The sequence below is a fragment of the Oryzias melastigma genome, linkage group LG24 (genome assembly GCF_002922805.2).
Source record: "Oryzias melastigma strain HK-1 linkage group LG24, ASM292280v2, whole genome shotgun sequence".
In the NCBI taxonomy this organism is placed as follows: domain Eukaryota; kingdom Metazoa; phylum Chordata; class Actinopteri; order Beloniformes; family Adrianichthyidae; genus Oryzias; species Oryzias melastigma.
Genome location: NC_050535.1, coordinates 16,792,094 through 16,809,347, shown reverse-complemented (window position 1 = coordinate 16,809,347; position 17,254 = coordinate 16,792,094). Strand labels below are relative to the sequence as shown.

The following is a 17,254-nucleotide window of genomic DNA, read 5'->3' as shown; positions in this document are numbered from 1 at the left end:
TATTTATTCATTATTAGAAATGATTCAAATAACTGCAGATATTTTCTCTTTCTGTTCTACCGCTGCAGCTGTGTTGCTTTTCTTGCAGTAAATGTTCTCCTATAGTCGCATGTGCTTGCAGGAACTTATCAATTTCCGCCGCCGGAAGTACATAACTCAGCTGTTTGTTCCCGTTGCCATGGTGAATCATGCTGTCTTTGCTCCATTGATCAGGGCTTTTTATGGTCGCGACGCTCACACCTGATTCTGGTTCTGACAACTTCAAGTTGATTGAATCAAACATTTTCAGCTGTTCTGGAACCGAAAACCCTGAGTTTGAGAATTTTGAGTCCAGTGACTCTAAGTTCAGGTTCGAACTCTAAATTTGTTGAACCTGCTTCTTGGAACGGGCCCCTGGTGATTTTAATTCAAGACACATATTTTGTTTTGCTTCTCAATGGTTGTTGTGGGAGCACTAGAGTCTGATGAATAACCTGAAAAAAATAAAATCAATTAATTGATTCAAAACTCTAGAATACGAGTATGAACACGTTTATATGAAGACATCCTGATGACCTTTTTCAAGGACAGCCGTCATCCTATCCAGCTGATCCTTCATGTTCTTTATCCTGACATGGTCGTCTGCTAAAACAAGAACAATTAGATGAAGACATTTTCTTGTAAGAACATCTACACAATAAATAGCGAAATAACAAGTGACTTTTGTAAACACCTTCAGCGGCGTCTTGTTGGGTAACATCTCCACTTTCTCCCAGAAGTAGATCATTTGGCTTGTGTTTCAAAAAAAACAAAAAAACAAATCAAACAAATGTGTTTTTAAATGTATGAAAGAGATCACGTTTTACCCACCAGATTACGAAGTATTTCAAACATGGTCTTTCTCAACATAAAATTATTTCGTCCAGGAAAAAGCTTCTGCAGGTCTTCTCGAGTCAAGGTCTGGAACACCAAGTCAGTCTGGAAATGTGGGTCTGAAAATGAAAAGAGAAAACAGAGAGAGAACAGGAGAACATATAAACTCCGCATAGATTAATACTTTTTTAAAATAAAATGTCATCACGACCTTTTTTAAAATCCAGACGTTTCCTGAAGTTCTCTGCCGTATTGACCTGAGCTTCAGTTAAAGCCTCATCGAGCTGCTTCTTTAGGTACGTTATCTTTTCAAGACACTCATCTGTCAAGATAAAGATGAAAAAAAAAGATTTTTAGAACATTTTCAAAGACGATAATTCAGAGGAATAATAATAATAATAATAATAATAATAATGGAAAAAAAAAATCAAAAAATGACTTTTACACACACCCATTAGAAACTGACGTTGGGCAACACCCTCAGGTTTTTCCAGGAGCTGATCTGTCGAATTCTGTGTCAGAGAGAAAAAATCCTTCAGGATGTTTGTAAATAGATGGATGAGATTAAACTTTACTCACCTTATGATGAATTATTTGAAAGATGATCTTTCTAAACTTCAGTTTATCTAATCCAGGAAACAGCTCATTCAAGTCTTCTGGAGTCAAACTCTTGATCTGTGAGTCAGTCTGGATACCAAGCTCTGAAAATACAATATTTTACTAAACTACAGAATACTGCTGCATATATGTAAGCTGTGCTAAATATCCATGTAACCTGTCAGAATTTAGGTTCACAGGTGAGTTAATTTGTACCAAATGTAACTTACCTTTCAGTACAGAAGCTGCTTCTTTGATGTTTTCTTGTTTTTCTATTTCCTGAAGCAGAGTCAACACTGTTTCATCCTCTGTAGAAGAAGCTTTATTTAAAAATAGGACAGTGTAAATTGTGAATACAAGAGAAACTCAGAAAACTCAGTGAAAGTAACAAGTGACTTTGTACAAACCCCTGGGAGAGTCTTGTTTGGTAACTTCTCCACGTTCATCCTGGATCTGACTTGTTGGCTTCTGTGTGAGACAAAAAGAAAAACCTTTGTAAGGATGTGCTCAAAAAACTATTGACTGTATTATCAAACCTTTGACTTTTATATGCAATTTATCAATACAGTCAGGTGTCTTTCCAGACAAAATGAAATTGGCTAAAATAGTCCCAATCTACAAAAGCAGTGATAAACATCAGTTTAATAACTACAGGCCTATATCACTGCTCTGTCAATTCTCAAAAATCTTGAAAAATGGTTTGCTATAAAATTAAATTCTCTTCTCGAAAAAAAAAAAAATATTGGTGAAAAACAATACGGATTTAGACCAAATAGATCACCAACACTTGAATTAATGGACAGAATTACAGCTGCAATAGATGATAGACAACATACAATAGGGGTGTTCATTGATTTACAGAAAGCTTTTGATACAATCAACCATAATTTGCTCTTGTATAAATTACAATCTTATGGGATTAGGGGCCTATCATTTCATTGGCTTGAAAGTTATTTAACAAATCGGCAGCAGTTTGTACAAATTAATGAGAAGCAATCCGATTTACAAAAAGTTGTTAACGGGGTCCCTCAAGGATCCGTTCTAGGCCCTTTACTTTTTATTTTGTTCCTTAATGACATCTGCGATATTTTAAAAACAAATCAAATTTTATTGTTTGCAGATGATACTTCCATTTACCACTCTGGAACAGACCTAGCTCAATTAATAGAAATTACAAAAGTACAATTGGATAAGACAAAAAAAATGGTTTTATGACAACAAATTATCAATAAACTGGGAAAAAACTAAATTTATGATTTTTAGCAAGTGCCAAAATAACAAAAATATAACACTCAAAATTGACCAAATTACTGTCCAAAAAGTTAGTGAAATAAAATTTCTTGGAGTTGTGATAGATGATAAAGTTAAATGGAAATCACATGTTAATTATTTGAAAAGCAAAATCAGCAAAAACATTGGAATTTGATATAAAGTAAAAGATTTGTTTAATAGTAACTCCTTGCACTTGTTATACTGCTCTTTTATTCTTCCTTATTTCAATTACTGTACAGAAGTCTGGGGAAAAGCTTATACTACTCAAACCAAACCTTTGTTTCTGTTACAGAAAAGAGCAGTAAGAATACTCCATAAAAAAGGCAGCAAGGAACATACCAATCATTTGTTTGCTGAATCTCATTTGCTAAAATTCCCTGACTTGGTTGATTTAAAAATGTTGTTATTCATGCTAAAAGCGAAACTTAATATGTTGCCAGGCAATATTCAGTCTTTATTTAAACCAGCTCCTAACAAAAGGAGAGATCATTTTAAAGTTTCTTTAGCACGAACAACTCTGAGACAGACCCTTATTTCAGTTCAAGGCATTAGACTGTGTAACTCATTAGATAGAACATTTAAACAATGTATAACTGCTACAGGGCTGCACGGTGGCGCAGTGGTTAGCGCTCTCGCCTCACAGCGAGAAGGCCCCGGTTCGACTCCCGGCTGGGACCTTTCTGTGTGGAGTTTGCATGTTCTCCCCGTGCATGTGTGGGTTTTCACCGGGGACTCCGGCTTCCTCCCACCGTCCAAAAACATGCTTCATAGGTTCATTGGTGACTTTAAATTGGCCCTAGGTGTGCATGTGAGAGTGCATGTGTGTGATTGAGGCCCTGAGACAGACTGGCGACCTGTCCAGGGTGTACCCCGCCTTCGCCCTTCAGTAGCCAGGATAGGCTCCAGCACCCGGCGACCCCGAAAGGGAAGAAGCGGCCAAGAAGATGGATGGATAACTGCTACTGAATTTAAAAAAATATTTAAGGACAAAACATTAAATAGATACCCTACAATGATGGATGTTAAATAAAAGAAATGGAAGTAGGCCTCCATCGGATTAGGAATGGGGTGTGACTATCAGTAAGAATCAATTGAATGAACTTGTCTTGTTTCTTGCATGTCATGGTTATTTTGTGATTGATTGGTAGGAGCAGATATTACTAAAAGATGAATTTCTTCTGTCTGACCCCAATTAAAAGTAACAGTGAAAGTTTATGCCTTTCTTTTGTTTGTCATTTTGGAATGTTTTTTTGAGCTGGCATATGCAATAAACATAAACATAAACATGAAATGCATGGAAGGGATTAAGTTTTACCCACCTGAATATTTCGATCGTCTTGTCCAGCAGACGGCTCATGATGCCCCTCCTGTGGAGTTTGGATCTTTGGGTCTGTCTGGACATCTGGTTTTCAAAAACAGCAGGTTTGATTAAACTATAGAAACATGCCTTATACACAGTGGCATTACTTTCCACATCAGTCTTTATGAACAGGGCCCTGGAGGAGCAGGGCGAGGGAAGAGAGTGCCAGGATCTTGAAGTGTGTGGCAAGAGAATCCAGTGCTAGGCCTTGGAGGGGCGTGGCAGGAAAAGCTAGCCCCGGGACCTTTAGTACCGAGCTCTGCAGGAGAATGGCGAGAGAAGCCAGCTCTGGGCCCTGGAGGAGCGCAGTGGGAGATACAAGCCCCAGGATGACAGTGGAGGTTCCCCTTCGGACAACTGTCCACTGAGTAGAGGTGCTCGGGGTGAGGCGGTGCTGAAACCAGTAGTGCGGCTGAGCCAGGAGCTGGACAGTATTGGGAAGCAACGTTAATACCTTGGGGGTGCGGTTGTGACCCGTTCCTCTTTAAGCTAAGCACCCCTCTGTTGCCATTTATCTTGTCTTTAGCCAACCAGGAGGTGTTATTTTGAATCACCAGTGCTGACCTTTTACGTTGTATTTTTTGTGTTTTTTCAGTGGGTAATTTAGCAGCCTCAAACTCCTGGGTTATTTCATCTGTTTTAGACAGGCTGCTGGCGCCAACAGTGCAGACAGAGGACCCAGATACCCCTGTTAGGTTCAATAAATGTTTGAACTCCCCTTTGAACTGTACTCCGTGGTTTCTTGACTCCACACACCTCCAAATCAAAGAACCCTCTGGGTCAGTCAAAATTTAAACTAATGCGCACCGCAGAACAAAATGATGTTAGTTAAACTTAAAATGTTGCATAAATTCCCGTGTTTTTGAAACTGTTTCTGGTGAGATGAGATATTGGTCAAAATGAGCGAGTGTCTGTGGTTGGACAGAACCGTGTGCATGAGTGGGAAACGTGCAAAGCTGATCCGAGAGCTGCTGCACATGTTTAAGACTGCACAGCTGTTTTGTTTGGTCATGTTTTTGGTGTTACAGTAGCTGACGTTTATAAAGTTATGTTTGCTTATAGGATCTTTTATACCAAGGCCCATTCCTTTAGTCAGTGGCTGTCAGCACAGTGCTGTTAAGGCGGCTGTGATCTAACAATGCAGCCTCATGCCTGTAGAAATTACCCTGTTGCTGTCTGGTATGGCTGGGAGCTTCGATGGTTTAAAGGTGCTTCTGGAATCAGAGTATCCTGATACGTTGTTTCCTTTCAGCAGAGCTGAGTCTTAAATCTTTTTTTATGTCTAGTGACTTTTTCGTGCTTTTATGCACTGTGTGTACAAGAGAATAAAAATAAAAATGACCTACACAGATTTGAAAAAACAATAGAGAAAAAGTTAAAGTAACATGTGACTTTGCACTCTTGTGGAGTTTTGGTTTGAATCCCTGAGTCTGTTTGGACTACTGGGTCTGAAAATACCAGGTTTGATTAAACTACAGAATCATGTCTCATATATATAGGCGGGGCCTAAACTTCAATGTGAAATGTCAAGGTTCGAGTCTACAGATGAGTTAACTTGTCCACAATAAATGTCAGGAGGAGTGTGGTGAGAAAAGCCAGCACTGGGCCCAGGAGAAGCATGGCAAGATAAGCGTACACCAGTTTGTGGAGCATGGCAAGAGCAGCCACCACTGGGCCCTGGAGGAGTATAGCGATAGAAGCCAGCACTGGGCCCTGGAGGAGTATAGCGATAGAAGCCAGCACCGGGCCCTGGAGGAGTATAGCGATAGAAGCCAGCACCGGGCCCAGGAGGAGTATAGCGATATAAGCCAGCACCGGGCCCTGGAGGAGTATAGTGATAGAAGCCGGCACAGGGCCCTGGTCGAGAGTGGTGAGAGAAGCTAGCACCGGGTCCTGTGCTACATGTCAAAATGAAATATAAGCAATTTTTAAAAATAATAGTAAAGCTGATTGCCACTCCATTTACTGGGGGAAAATGTGAAAAGTGACACCATTAAATGTGGGTAAATTCTTGCTATTATAACATGGAAACTAGGGAAACAGCACAAACATTAAAATTTACATGAAATATTAACATCATCACAGAATTAACTTACAGGATGTTACTCAAACCCCGTCTCATCATGTAGCAAAAGATGAATACACAAAAATACATATATAGTTTTTTTTTTAATACTTTTTAAGTTCTTATAAATATTGATGGTATTTTTTTATGATGTAACCAATCCTATTGCTGTAGGTATAAAATACAACAAAAGTAGCTCTTCCCAACTACAAACATAGTTGTAATACTATTTCAACTTTGGCCGGTTTTCCATGCGCAGTACTATTAGGAGAAAAACATGTTTTACTTATTGCCAGAACATGTTTAAAATGCTATTTGACAAACTGTCCGTGAATTCATTATCATTTCCGATATAGTATTGGAAATGTTTTTGTATTACTTCCTATTAGAGTTTGCATATTGGTGATGGCAAAGTTGTTAAGGATAAAACTTTAAACCTTCCGCTCTCCTTGGCTTGTTTACATTAAAAGTGGGGTCATCTGGACCCCACAAGACAGTGTGCTGAACTATTTTTTATCATTGATTTTTGAGTTTCATTAATTTCCATGGCAGACATAAAATCCTGTCTATCTTTGTCCCCATTTGTCATGGAAGGAATCACATCAATATGTGGTTTGAGCCATCTGGACCCCAAAGAGAGTGGAAGGGTTAAATTGGCCCTTCTTGTCATAACCGTTGCTGACCCCTGATCTACACAGATGAAAGCTCAGAATTGAAAAAAACAATAAAGAAAAAAGTTAAAGTAACATGTGACTTTGTACAAACCCCTGGAAGAGTCTGGATGGGTAACTTCTCCATGTTCTACCTGGAGTTGACTTGTTGGCTTCTGTGTGAAACAAAAAGAAAAACCTTTGTAAGAATGTGCTCGAAAATGCATGGAAGGGGTTAAGTTTTACCCACCTGAATATTTCGATTGTCTGGTCCAGCTAACAGCTCATGATGCTCCTCTTGTGGAGTTTTGGTTTGAATCCCTGAGTCTGTTTGGACTTCTGGGTCTGAAAATACCAGGTTTGATTAAACTACAGAATCATGTCTCATATATAGAGGCGGGGCCTAAACTTCAATGTGACATGCCATGGTTCGAGTCTACAGATGAGTTAACTTGTTCATAAGAAATGTCAGGCGGAGTGTAGTGAGAAAAGCCAGCACTGGGCCCAGGAGAAGCATGGCAAGATAAGCGTACGCCAGTTTGTGGAGCATGGCAAGAGCAGCCAGCACCGGGCCGTGGAGGAGTATAGTGATAGAAGCCAGCACCGGGCCCTGGAGGAGTATGGCGATAGAAAACAGCACAGGGCCCTGGAGGAGTATAGTGATAGAAGCCAGCACCGGGCCCTGGAGGAGTATAGTGATAGAAGCCAGCACCGGGCCCTGGAGGAGTATAGTGATAGAAGCCAGCACCGGGCCCTGGAGGAGTATAGTGATAGAAGCCAGCACCGGGCCCTGGAGGAGTATAGTGATAGAAGCCAGCACCGGGTCCTTTGCTACATGTCAAAATGTAATGTAAACAAGTTTTAAAAATAAAAGTAAAGCTGATTGCCACTCCTATTACTGGGGGAAAATTGAAAAGTGACACCATTAAATGTGGGAAAGTTCTTGCAATTATAACATGGAAACTAGGGAAACAGCACAAACATTAAAATGTACATGAAATATTAACATCATCACAGAATTAACGTACAGGATGTTACTCACGCCCCGTCTCATCATGTAGCAAAAGATGAATACACAAAAATACATATATAGTTTTTTTAATACTTTTTAAGTTCTTATAAATATTGATGGTATTTTTTATGATGTAACCAATCCTATTGCTGTAGGTATGAAATACAACAAAAGTAGCTCTTCCCAACTACAAACATAGTTGTAATACTATTTCAACTTTGGCCGGTTTTCCATGCGCAGTACTATTAGGAGAAAAACATGTTTTACTTATTGCCAGAACATGTTTAAAATGCTATTTGACAAACTGTCCGTGAATTCATTATCATTTCCGATATAGTATTGGAAATGTTTTTGTATTACTTCCTATTAGAGTTTGCATATTGGTGATGGCAAAGTTGTTAAGGATAAAACTTTAAACCTTCCGCTCTCCTTGGCTTGTTTACATTAAAAGTGGGGTCATCTGGACCCCACAAGACAGTGTGCTGAACTATTTTTTATCATTGATTTTTGAGTTTCATTAATGTCCATGGCAGACATAAAATCCTGTCTATCTTTGTCCACATTTGTCATGGAAGGAATCACATCAATATGTGGTTTGAGCCATCTGGACCCCAAAGAGAGTGGAAGGGTTAAATTGGCCCTTCTTGTCATAAACGTTGCTGACCCCTGATCTACACAGATGAAAGCTCAGAATTGAAAAAAACAATAAAGAAAAAAGTTAAAGTAACATGTGACTTTGTACAAACCCCTGGAAGAGTCTGGATGGGTAACTTCTCCATGTTCTACCTGGAGTTGACTTGTTGGCTTCTGTGTGAAACAAAAAGAAAAACCTTTGTAAGAATGTGCTCGAAAATGCATGGAAGGGGTTAAGTTTTACCCACCTGAATATTTCGATCGTCTGGTCCAGCTAACAGTTCATGATGCTCCTCTTGTGGAGTTTTGGTTTGAATCCCTGAGTCTGTTTGGACTTCTGGGTCTGAAAATACCAGGTTTGATTAAACTACAGAATCATGTCTCATATATAGAGGCGGGGCCTAAACTTCAATGTGACATGCCATGGTTCGAGTCTACAGATGAGTTAACTTGTTCATAAGAAATGTCAGGCGGAGTGTAGTGAGAAAAGCCAGCACTGGGCCCAGGAGAAGCATGGCAAGATAAGCGTACGCCAGTTTGTGGAGCATGGCCAGAGCAGCCAGCACCGGGCCGTGGAGGAGTATAGTGATAGAAGCCAGCACCGGGCCCTGGAGGAGTATGGCGATAGAAAACAGCACAGGGCCCTGGAGGAGTATAGTGATAGAAGCCAGCACCGGGCCCTGGAGGAGTATAGTGATAGAAGCCAGCACCGGGCCCTGGAGGAGTATAGTGATAGAAGCCAGCACCGGGCCCTGGAGGAGTATAGTGATAGAAGCCAGCACCGGGCCCTGGAGGAGTATAGTGATAGAAGCCAGCACCGGGCCCTGGAGGAGTATAGTGATAGAAGCCAGCACCGGGCCCTGGAGGAGTATAGTGATAGAAGCCAGCACCGGGCCCTGGAGGAGTATAGTGATAGAAGCCAGCACCGGGCCCTGGAGGAGTATAGTGATAGAAGCCAGCACCGGGCCCTGGAGGAGTATAGTGATAGAAGCCAGCACCGGGCCCTGGAGGAGTATAGTGATAGAAGCCAGCACCGGGCCCTGGAGGAGTATAGTGATAGAAGCCAGCACCGGGCCCTGGAGGAGTATAGTGATAGAAGCCAGCACCGGGCCCTGGAGGAGTATAGTGATAGAAGCCAGCACCGGGCCCTGGAGGAGTATAGTGATAGAAGCCAGCACAGGGCCCTGGAGGAGTATAGCGATAGAAGCCAGCACCGGGCCCTGGAGGAGTATAGTGATAGAAGCCAGCACCGGGCCCTGGCGGAGTGTAGTGAGAAAAGCCAGCACCGGGCCCTCGAGGAGTATAGTGATAGAAGCCAGCACCGGGCCCTGGAGGAGTATAGTGAAGAAGCCAGCACCGGGCCCTGGAGGAGTGTAGTGAGAAAAGCCAGCACCGGGCCCTGGAGGAGTATAGTGAGAAAAGCCAGCACCGGGCCCTGGAGGAGTATAGTGATAGAAGCCAGCACCGGGTCCTTTGCTACATGTCAAAATGTAATGTAAACAAGTTTTAAAAATAAAAGTAAAGCTGATTGCCACTCCTATTACTGGGGGAAATTTGAAAAGTGACACCATTAAATGTGGAAAAGTTCTTGCAATTTTAACATGGAAACTAGGGAAACAGCACAAACATTAAAATTTACATGAAATATTAACATCATCACAGAATTAACTTACAGGATGTTACTCAAGCCCCGTCTCATCATGTAGCAATAGATGAATACACAAAAATACATATATAGTTTTTTTTTAATACTTTTTAAGTTCTTAGAAATATTGATGGTATTTTCTTATGATGTCACCAATCCTATTGCTGTAGGTATGAAATACAACAAAAGTAGCTCTTCCCAACTACAAACATAGTTGTAATACTATATCAACTTTGGCCGGTTTTCCATGCACAGTACTATTAGGAGAAAAACGTGTTTTACTTATTGTCAGAACATGTTTAAAATGCTATTTGACAAACAGTCCGTGAATTCATTATCATTTCCGATATACTATTGGAAATGTTTTTGTATTACTTCCTATTAGAGTTTGCATTATTGGTGATGAAAAAGTTGTTTAGAATAAAACTTTAAATTGGCCCTTCTTGTCATAAATGCTGCTGACCTCTGCTCCACAGAGATGAGAGCTCAGATTTGAAAAAACAATAAAGATAAAAGTGAAAGTAACAAGTGACTTTGTACAAACCCTTGAGAGAGTCTGGTTGGGTAACTTCTCCACGTTCTTCCTGGAGCTGACTTGTTTGCTTCTGTGTGAAACAAAAAGAAAAACCTCTGTAAGGATGTGTTTTTAAATGTATGGAAGGGGTTAAGTTTTACCCACCTGATCATTTCGATTGTCTTGTCCACCTATCTGCTTAGGCTCCTCTTTTGTAGTCTGGGTTTGCATCTCTGAGTCTGTTTGGACATCTAGCTCTGAAAATACCAGGTTCGATTAAACTACAGAATCATCATGTCTCATATGAGGCGGGGCCTAAACTTCAATGTAACATGTCAGAGTTCGAGTCTACAGGCGAGTTAATAAGTCACTTACCTTTCAGTGCAGCAGTTGCACTTGCGTTGTCATTATGTATTTCCTGAAGTTGAGTCGACATTGTTTCACCCTTTGAATGAGATTCCACTGTTTCTAATCTGTTTTGAGGTTGGGATTAAATGCCTCTTAAAATCTTGATGACTTTTTTGTCTTAAGAAATGAAGGGCAAGGAGACACAGACAGGAGAGACTTTTTGAAAAATTATAAATAATTAAAAACAAAAAAGAAAGAAATCTCTACATTTTAGGTTGAACTATGATCTCAAATTAAGCTAAGCATAAAATCAAAGTATGTAACTCAACTATATTAAACATTTACAGACATACAGTAATAAAAAGTTAACTCACCGTTTCAGGTAAGAGAAAGTGAAAGTATTTTCAGAGTTGTGAAGACACAGGTTACTTTCAAGTAGGAGGAGCCTACGAGACAAAAATGGTTTCACAGCCTAAAGATTGTAGCATCATTCACACACACACGTCTTTGCTCTTGTTAAAGCTTTAGACTCTTCTCTTGATGTCCTTCAAGGGTAGTCATCTGAACTGGTACTTTTAACGATCTTGAAGGAGTTCACAGACATGTTTAGTACTTGCTGGCCGCTCTGCCTTCACTCTGCAGTCCAGCTCACCCCAAAACATCTCAATGGGGTTCAGGTCCAGCTGGTTTTGGAGGCCAGGTCATCTGCTGCAACACGCCATCACTCTCTTTCTTGATCAAATAGCCTTTACACAGCCTTCAGTGAGAATCTAAAATGTATAGTCACTAAAATAAAGAAACTCACACTATGAGAAAGTGTCTCCAAACTTTTACCTGTGCTGTATACAAGTCAAATGTGTGTATATGTATAGGTGTGACATATATATATACATATATATATCACTTGTTGCTAGGTTCATGAAATTCTGCCTTACACTCATACAGTCAGTGCTTCTGTTCTCACTTGCGGTTTTGCAGCGACTTCCCATAAAAACACTCCTGAATAACCCTCGTGCTTCCTTATGGGGTCCAGATGACCCCTCCCTTACACTGATGTGTGATCACACCCATGACAAAGGTGAACAACAATGGACAGGATTTAATGTCTGCCACAGACACCAGGGAAGATAAAAAAAAAAGAAAAAAAAAAAAAAAAATTGAAAAAAAAGTTCAGGGAAAATAAAAAAAATTGAATAGATTTATTAGTCATCGTCAAATGTACAAATAAATTTAAAGTGCTAACTGTTCAGTGCTTCATTCAAACTGTTCCTAAAAGAAAAACATCATAATTAAAAGGGTTTAAGAATGAACTAAAAAATAAATTAAATTCACTGTTGACAAAAGAAAGTGTTGTTCATGTAAGAGAAGTCAAAGTCTTCTCACTTTATCAATAAAACTGTCATGAACAAATACAGATTAAGAAATGCAAAACACAGGCTTTCTGGAACAGTAAAGTTTTTTTTAATATTAGTATCTACACCTAAAAGCAGCTGAACTTTCTCAACCTAATCCATGAGACACTTAGGAGAAAACAACAAAAAGAGGTAGTTTGATCATTGTTGGAGGTACATCTGCACTAGCATGACGATACATCATCTGTGGAGAGCAGCAAAATCTGGTCGTTGGAATTACAGAAGCAAACTTTCAAACAATCTAGACCAGGAGTGTCAAACTCCATCGCACAGGGGGGGTCAAAATTCAAAACACACATTAGGTCGCAGGCTGAAAAGGATAAACATTTATTGAACATATTAACACTACATTTATAAGACTTAACATAACTTTTTAACGTAATTATAAAAAAGATATATAGTATTACCTGCGATAATGCTAGTGTGAATACTGTAAACTGAATTTGGTTGCTGAAGATGCTAGTGTTAATAGCTGAAGTGGCTGAAGCTGATAGCCTGCAAAAATATTAGCTAAATGTCAATTTAGCCTAAAAAAAACCCCAAAAGCCTAAATTAGCCATAATTTGGTTGGAAAAATAAAATAAAATCAAAATAATCCGCTAGCATGTAAATGTTAGCGTAACCCCAAAACAGCCTAAAAAAAAAACTAAATAAGCTAAAACAGCTAGCATGTAGCCAAAATATTAGCCAAACTCCAAAATAGCCTGAAAAAATCTTAGTAAATGCCAAAATAGTCCAAAAAGCTTTAAAACCTTAACTTTTTAACATAATTATGAATAATAAAAAGGCAGGAATATTATTCCAGAATAAATCAACTTAAACCTTAAATAACTTTCAATATTTTACTCTCCATAAAAATATATTTGGTTACAATTTTAAAAGTTAGAAATAAGCGCAAGATAACATCGGGTCATTAATAACAATAAAATAAAATGATCTAGAGGGCCGGATAGAATTACCTGGAGGGCCAGATCTGGCCCCCGGGCCTTGACTTATGGGATCTAGACCAATAAGGATATTGAGTTTTATTGGTAATAAGCATAACGCTAATAAACGGGGGCGGCCGTGGTGCAGTGGTAGGGCGGTCGACTCCTGATCAGAAGTGAGCGGGTTCGACTCCGCCTTGCCCGCCCATGTGTCGAAGTGTCCTTGGGCAAGACACTGAACCCCGAATTGCCTCTGGTGGAAGGTTGTGTGAATGTGTGTGTGAATGGGTGAATGGGTCTGTGACTGTGAAGCGCTTTGGGCCCTTGAAGGAGGGTAGAAAGCGCTATACAAGTATACGCCATTTACCATTTAAACCACTACTTAAACGTTCGTAGGGCCTTTATTCTTTCCCTCTTTAACGATCCTCTTAAACTAAGTTAACACATTTTCTGCAGCAAGCAGTAAGATACAATGTTGAAAAAGTTAAACTACAACACTTAAAGAAAATATATTATATATATATAAACAAATTATAAATATAGAACAAAACAATTCTGTTTTATATTCAGTTTTTAACAAGATTGTGATATGAAAACTGTTTGTGGATTAAAAATAAATCAACTTAACATTGTTACCAAAATTAACTGCACTATAAGCTAACAACACATCAGACTTGATTAAAGGAAAGTAAAACTGTTGCTTTGGTTTTCATAGTTGGGTCCAGAACATTGTGGTCTGCTATACTTTATTAGTTCTTCCTTTAACTCAATGACAGCTTTTTCATTTTGTTCACACCTCAATAAACCGTTCTTTCTGTCATGGTAGAAAACCTGGACCTCAGAGACAATGTTAGGGTGATGAGGTAAAACTTTTAAGGAGGAAACATTTTTGGGCTCCTGGGAGTAATGCATGAGGACCAGAATGACGCGATCATCAGCTGTGGAGAAAACAAACAGGAAAATATGAGAAAGATTATATTTAATCATTCTACCAATCAGTAGAAAGAAATGATGACAGTCATGACAATCACTGATTTGTTAATTAACTAAAAAAACAATATGGAATAAATTGGGATGTTTAAACTTAAAAAGGTTTGAGGGATTTTTTTGAAGAAAGTGACATACCTGGAACCGTCCTCATGGCTGCTTCAGCGTCTGTTCCAATCCGAGATGTAAGAGGACAGAAAACGATGGTGATGCAGCTTTCTTCATCCTTTCCCTTAATCAGATTTAATCCTGAAGTCTGAATTTGGTCCAAAAGCTGAAGATGAGCTCCAAAGGTTTTATCACCGACCACCATCTTGTACTTCACTGTTTCTGGAAAAGACATTAGTGTAAAGAGACAAAAGTTAAATAAAATGAAATTAAAGTTAAATTTATAGCAGAAAAAACTCTTTGATTTGATATAATCCACTGAGAAAGAACAAAGTAATTGATTAAAATCAAACTATGTGAAATGCACTTTTCTTACCTAGATAACGAAATGTTTTACCCAGTAAAACATTTCAATTTCAAAACCAAAAAAAAAGACTTTTTAACACAAAACTTATAAAACACACACAGACACACAACGTCAAAAATAACAAAACGGCCAGAATTACACGATTGTATATAAAATTAAGATGAAATATTGATTCCAATTTGACAGTTTGGATTACATCCAATTAATTTTTAGTTGAAAATGTATAAATAGAAAATTTAAGGAATAGGAAATCTTTTGTAAATGATTTGTGTAAAGAAAAAAGGAACATATTGATTTTTAGAAAGTTCTGAAACAAAAGGTGATAAATACCATACAAATTAAGCTACACAGACAAATTTAAAATCAACATTTCACACAGATATAAGACACACACAAAAAGAAAAAAGGTAAAACATTATTATGCTGTAGACATTTACGTTACCTGAGATTTTCGGTGGGGGATCATCGACTGAAGAAAATAAACTGCTGAAGAACGGTAAAAAGCTAAATCTGCGTTGTTCTTCTACAATATAAACCAATAAATGAAATTATAACTTTATTTCACTGAAGTTTTGTTTGAAGACACTGTAAGTCATAAATACTTAAGAATAAACCTATAGACAATGGATTTATTTTTTTAAATCAAGAGACATACTTTTATTTTTATATAAAAGACTTGCACCTCTTTGCATCCCATTGGTTTTCATGAGCGCTTTGGTGTCTGATGAGGAACCTGAGAAAATAAACAGTAAGACATTTTTTAAAACTTGTAAATATATATATATATGAGTAGGACAATGTTAATAAAAAAAACTTAAAAATGACCTTTTTGAGAAACCTGGCTTTTGTTGATGTCCTTTTGCATTTTATGAGCTTCAAGGACAGTCTGCATCTGATCCAGCTGATCCTTTATGTTGTTTATCCTTTGAAGGTATACTGTCACAGCAGCATCTGGATGAAGAGATTCATTATTAGAACATCTGCACAGATAATAACTCAGATAAAGAAAAAGAAAAAGTGACTTCTAGACAAACCGTTGAGAGAGTTTTGATGGATACAACTTTTAAGATATTTCAGGAACTCCTGAGTTTGCTTCTGTGTCAGACAGAAAAAAATAATCACATATGTTTGTAAATCCATGGAAGAAATTACACTTTACTAACCTGATCATGAAGGATTTCATAGATGGTCTTTCTCAGCTTTAGATGTTCTGCTCCAGGAAACAGCCTTTGTAAGTCTTCTCTTGACAGAATCTGCATCAACGAGTCAGTCTGGAACTCTGAAAAAATCAGGTTTGATTAAACTGAAGAATCATGCCTAAAAGATAGAGGCGGGGCCTGCATGCGCAGAGATCCAGTACGAGGTTAGTCAATTAATCAGAAATCATACGTACTTGTCCCAATGGTTTGAACAGAAGCTGCGCATGCGTCGTGGGGTTCTGTTTTCTTAAACATGGTTCCGACCGATGAGAACCGAGGTCCCGGTTCTGTCACTCGTTATGAAGTTGGATTAAAATCCTTACATTTGTAGACAAAAATCAACTCACCGTTACGAGGAAGTGAAACTGAGTTTTGAGGTGCGACGACGCAGATGACGCTCAAGTAGGAGGAGCTTGAACCTTAAAACTTTATCAACACAAACTAAAAACACATTAAAAATAAATTCACAAACGCAAAAACACGCTAGTTTTACTTTCTTATTATATAATTTGACTACTTTAAAAACTTTATAAAAATATATCGATGGATAGAATGTATCTGGTTCTTTAAATGTTTTATTTTATTTTTTTTTAATTTAACATCTAGTCCAACCTGTCATATAATAAAATGAATTAAATAAATAATAATAATAAAACGCTTAATTGGAACGTAATACCCAGCCTAAAAGAGGCAGTCGAAAGCCCGGTGCCTGATTAAATATGGTGGGGTCGGGCAACAATGTGAGGTGGCTGATGGGAGATGTAGTTCTGTGTCATTCATTTATAACCAAATAAGTAAACATTAAGGAGATGGCTCTCTCTGGTGGTCGTAGGGGGAAACAGAAATATATTGTAATTTAGCCTTTCAAACAGCATGTTTTAAAATACACATATTGTTAAATATTAGTATTAAGTCCATTTTACAAGGGAAAACAACTTTTAAATTTTATAGTTGTGAATTTACGATAAAATAGATTCTTTATTACAAATTCAAGGTCCATTTGCCACAAAGATACAACAGATAACATATTTGAAAAATATATAATAAAAATGAAAAAATAAATAAAAAGAAACACTAATGATGATACAAGTATAAAAGACAGTTAAAACAATGACATCAAGTTACCAAATATTCTAAACTTTAAAAAAAAGGGGCTACCACACCCAAACTTCCAAATAGGGGATTGGCATTAAAAAGTGCTGTATTTTACATTGGTGAGGGTTAAAATGGTTTTGTTACTTGGTGTGTTAAGACGATACATAAAACCATAGATAAAACGTCTCAAAATAGCTTTGGGAGTATTAACT

The 17,254-nt window shown here is 38.2% G+C and overlaps 2 protein-coding genes across 7 annotated transcripts in view; both read right to left on the bottom strand.

The window, feature by feature from the left end:
- The window catches only part of LOC112158140, a 17,260-nt gene extending 5,557 nt beyond the window's left edge, over window positions 1-11,703 (bottom strand). For 2 of the 5 annotated variants that reach the window (XM_036210420.1, XM_036210422.1), the window contains exons 1-17: window positions 11,323-11,703; window positions 10,976-11,125; window positions 10,766-10,857; window positions 10,631-10,691; window positions 8,690-8,784; window positions 8,555-8,615; window positions 7,047-7,141; window positions 6,912-6,972; window positions 4,041-4,123; window positions 1,857-1,917; window positions 1,680-1,769; window positions 1,432-1,553; window positions 1,304-1,364; window positions 1,064-1,174; window positions 850-971; window positions 713-770; window positions 556-624 (exon numbers count right to left, since the gene is read on the bottom strand). In XM_036210420.1, the coding sequence (XP_036066313.1) occupies window positions 556-624; window positions 713-770; window positions 850-971; window positions 1,064-1,174; window positions 1,304-1,364; window positions 1,432-1,553; window positions 1,680-1,769; window positions 1,857-1,917; window positions 4,041-4,123; window positions 6,912-6,972; window positions 7,047-7,141; window positions 8,555-8,615; window positions 8,690-8,784; window positions 10,631-10,691; window positions 10,766-10,857; window positions 10,976-11,036 (1,303 nt within the window). In that variant the 5' untranslated portion in view covers window positions 11,037-11,125; window positions 11,323-11,703. The other 3 variants (XM_036210423.1, XM_036210424.1, XM_036210421.1) reach the window with 3 other exon arrangements.
- Window positions 11,704-13,648: 1,945 nt separating this feature from the next.
- Window positions 13,649-16,818, bottom strand: LOC118598133. 2 transcript variants are annotated; one of them, XM_036210430.1, is made up of 8 exons: window positions 16,142-16,818; window positions 15,912-16,027; window positions 15,783-15,843; window positions 15,574-15,699; window positions 15,404-15,481; window positions 15,191-15,271; window positions 14,412-14,603; window positions 13,649-14,224 (listed from the first exon to the last, which is right to left on the bottom strand). In XM_036210430.1, exons 1-8 carry the CDS (start codon window positions 16,200-16,202, stop codon window positions 13,965-13,967), a joined length of 975 nt encoding a protein of 324 aa, XP_036066323.1. In that variant the 5' UTR covers window positions 16,203-16,818; the 3' UTR covers window positions 13,649-13,964. The 2 variants fall into 2 exon arrangements, with proteins under 2 accessions (XP_036066323.1, XP_036066324.1); XM_036210431.1 differs by having other exon boundaries at window positions 15,431-15,481.
- Window positions 16,819-17,254: the final 436 nt, after the last annotated feature.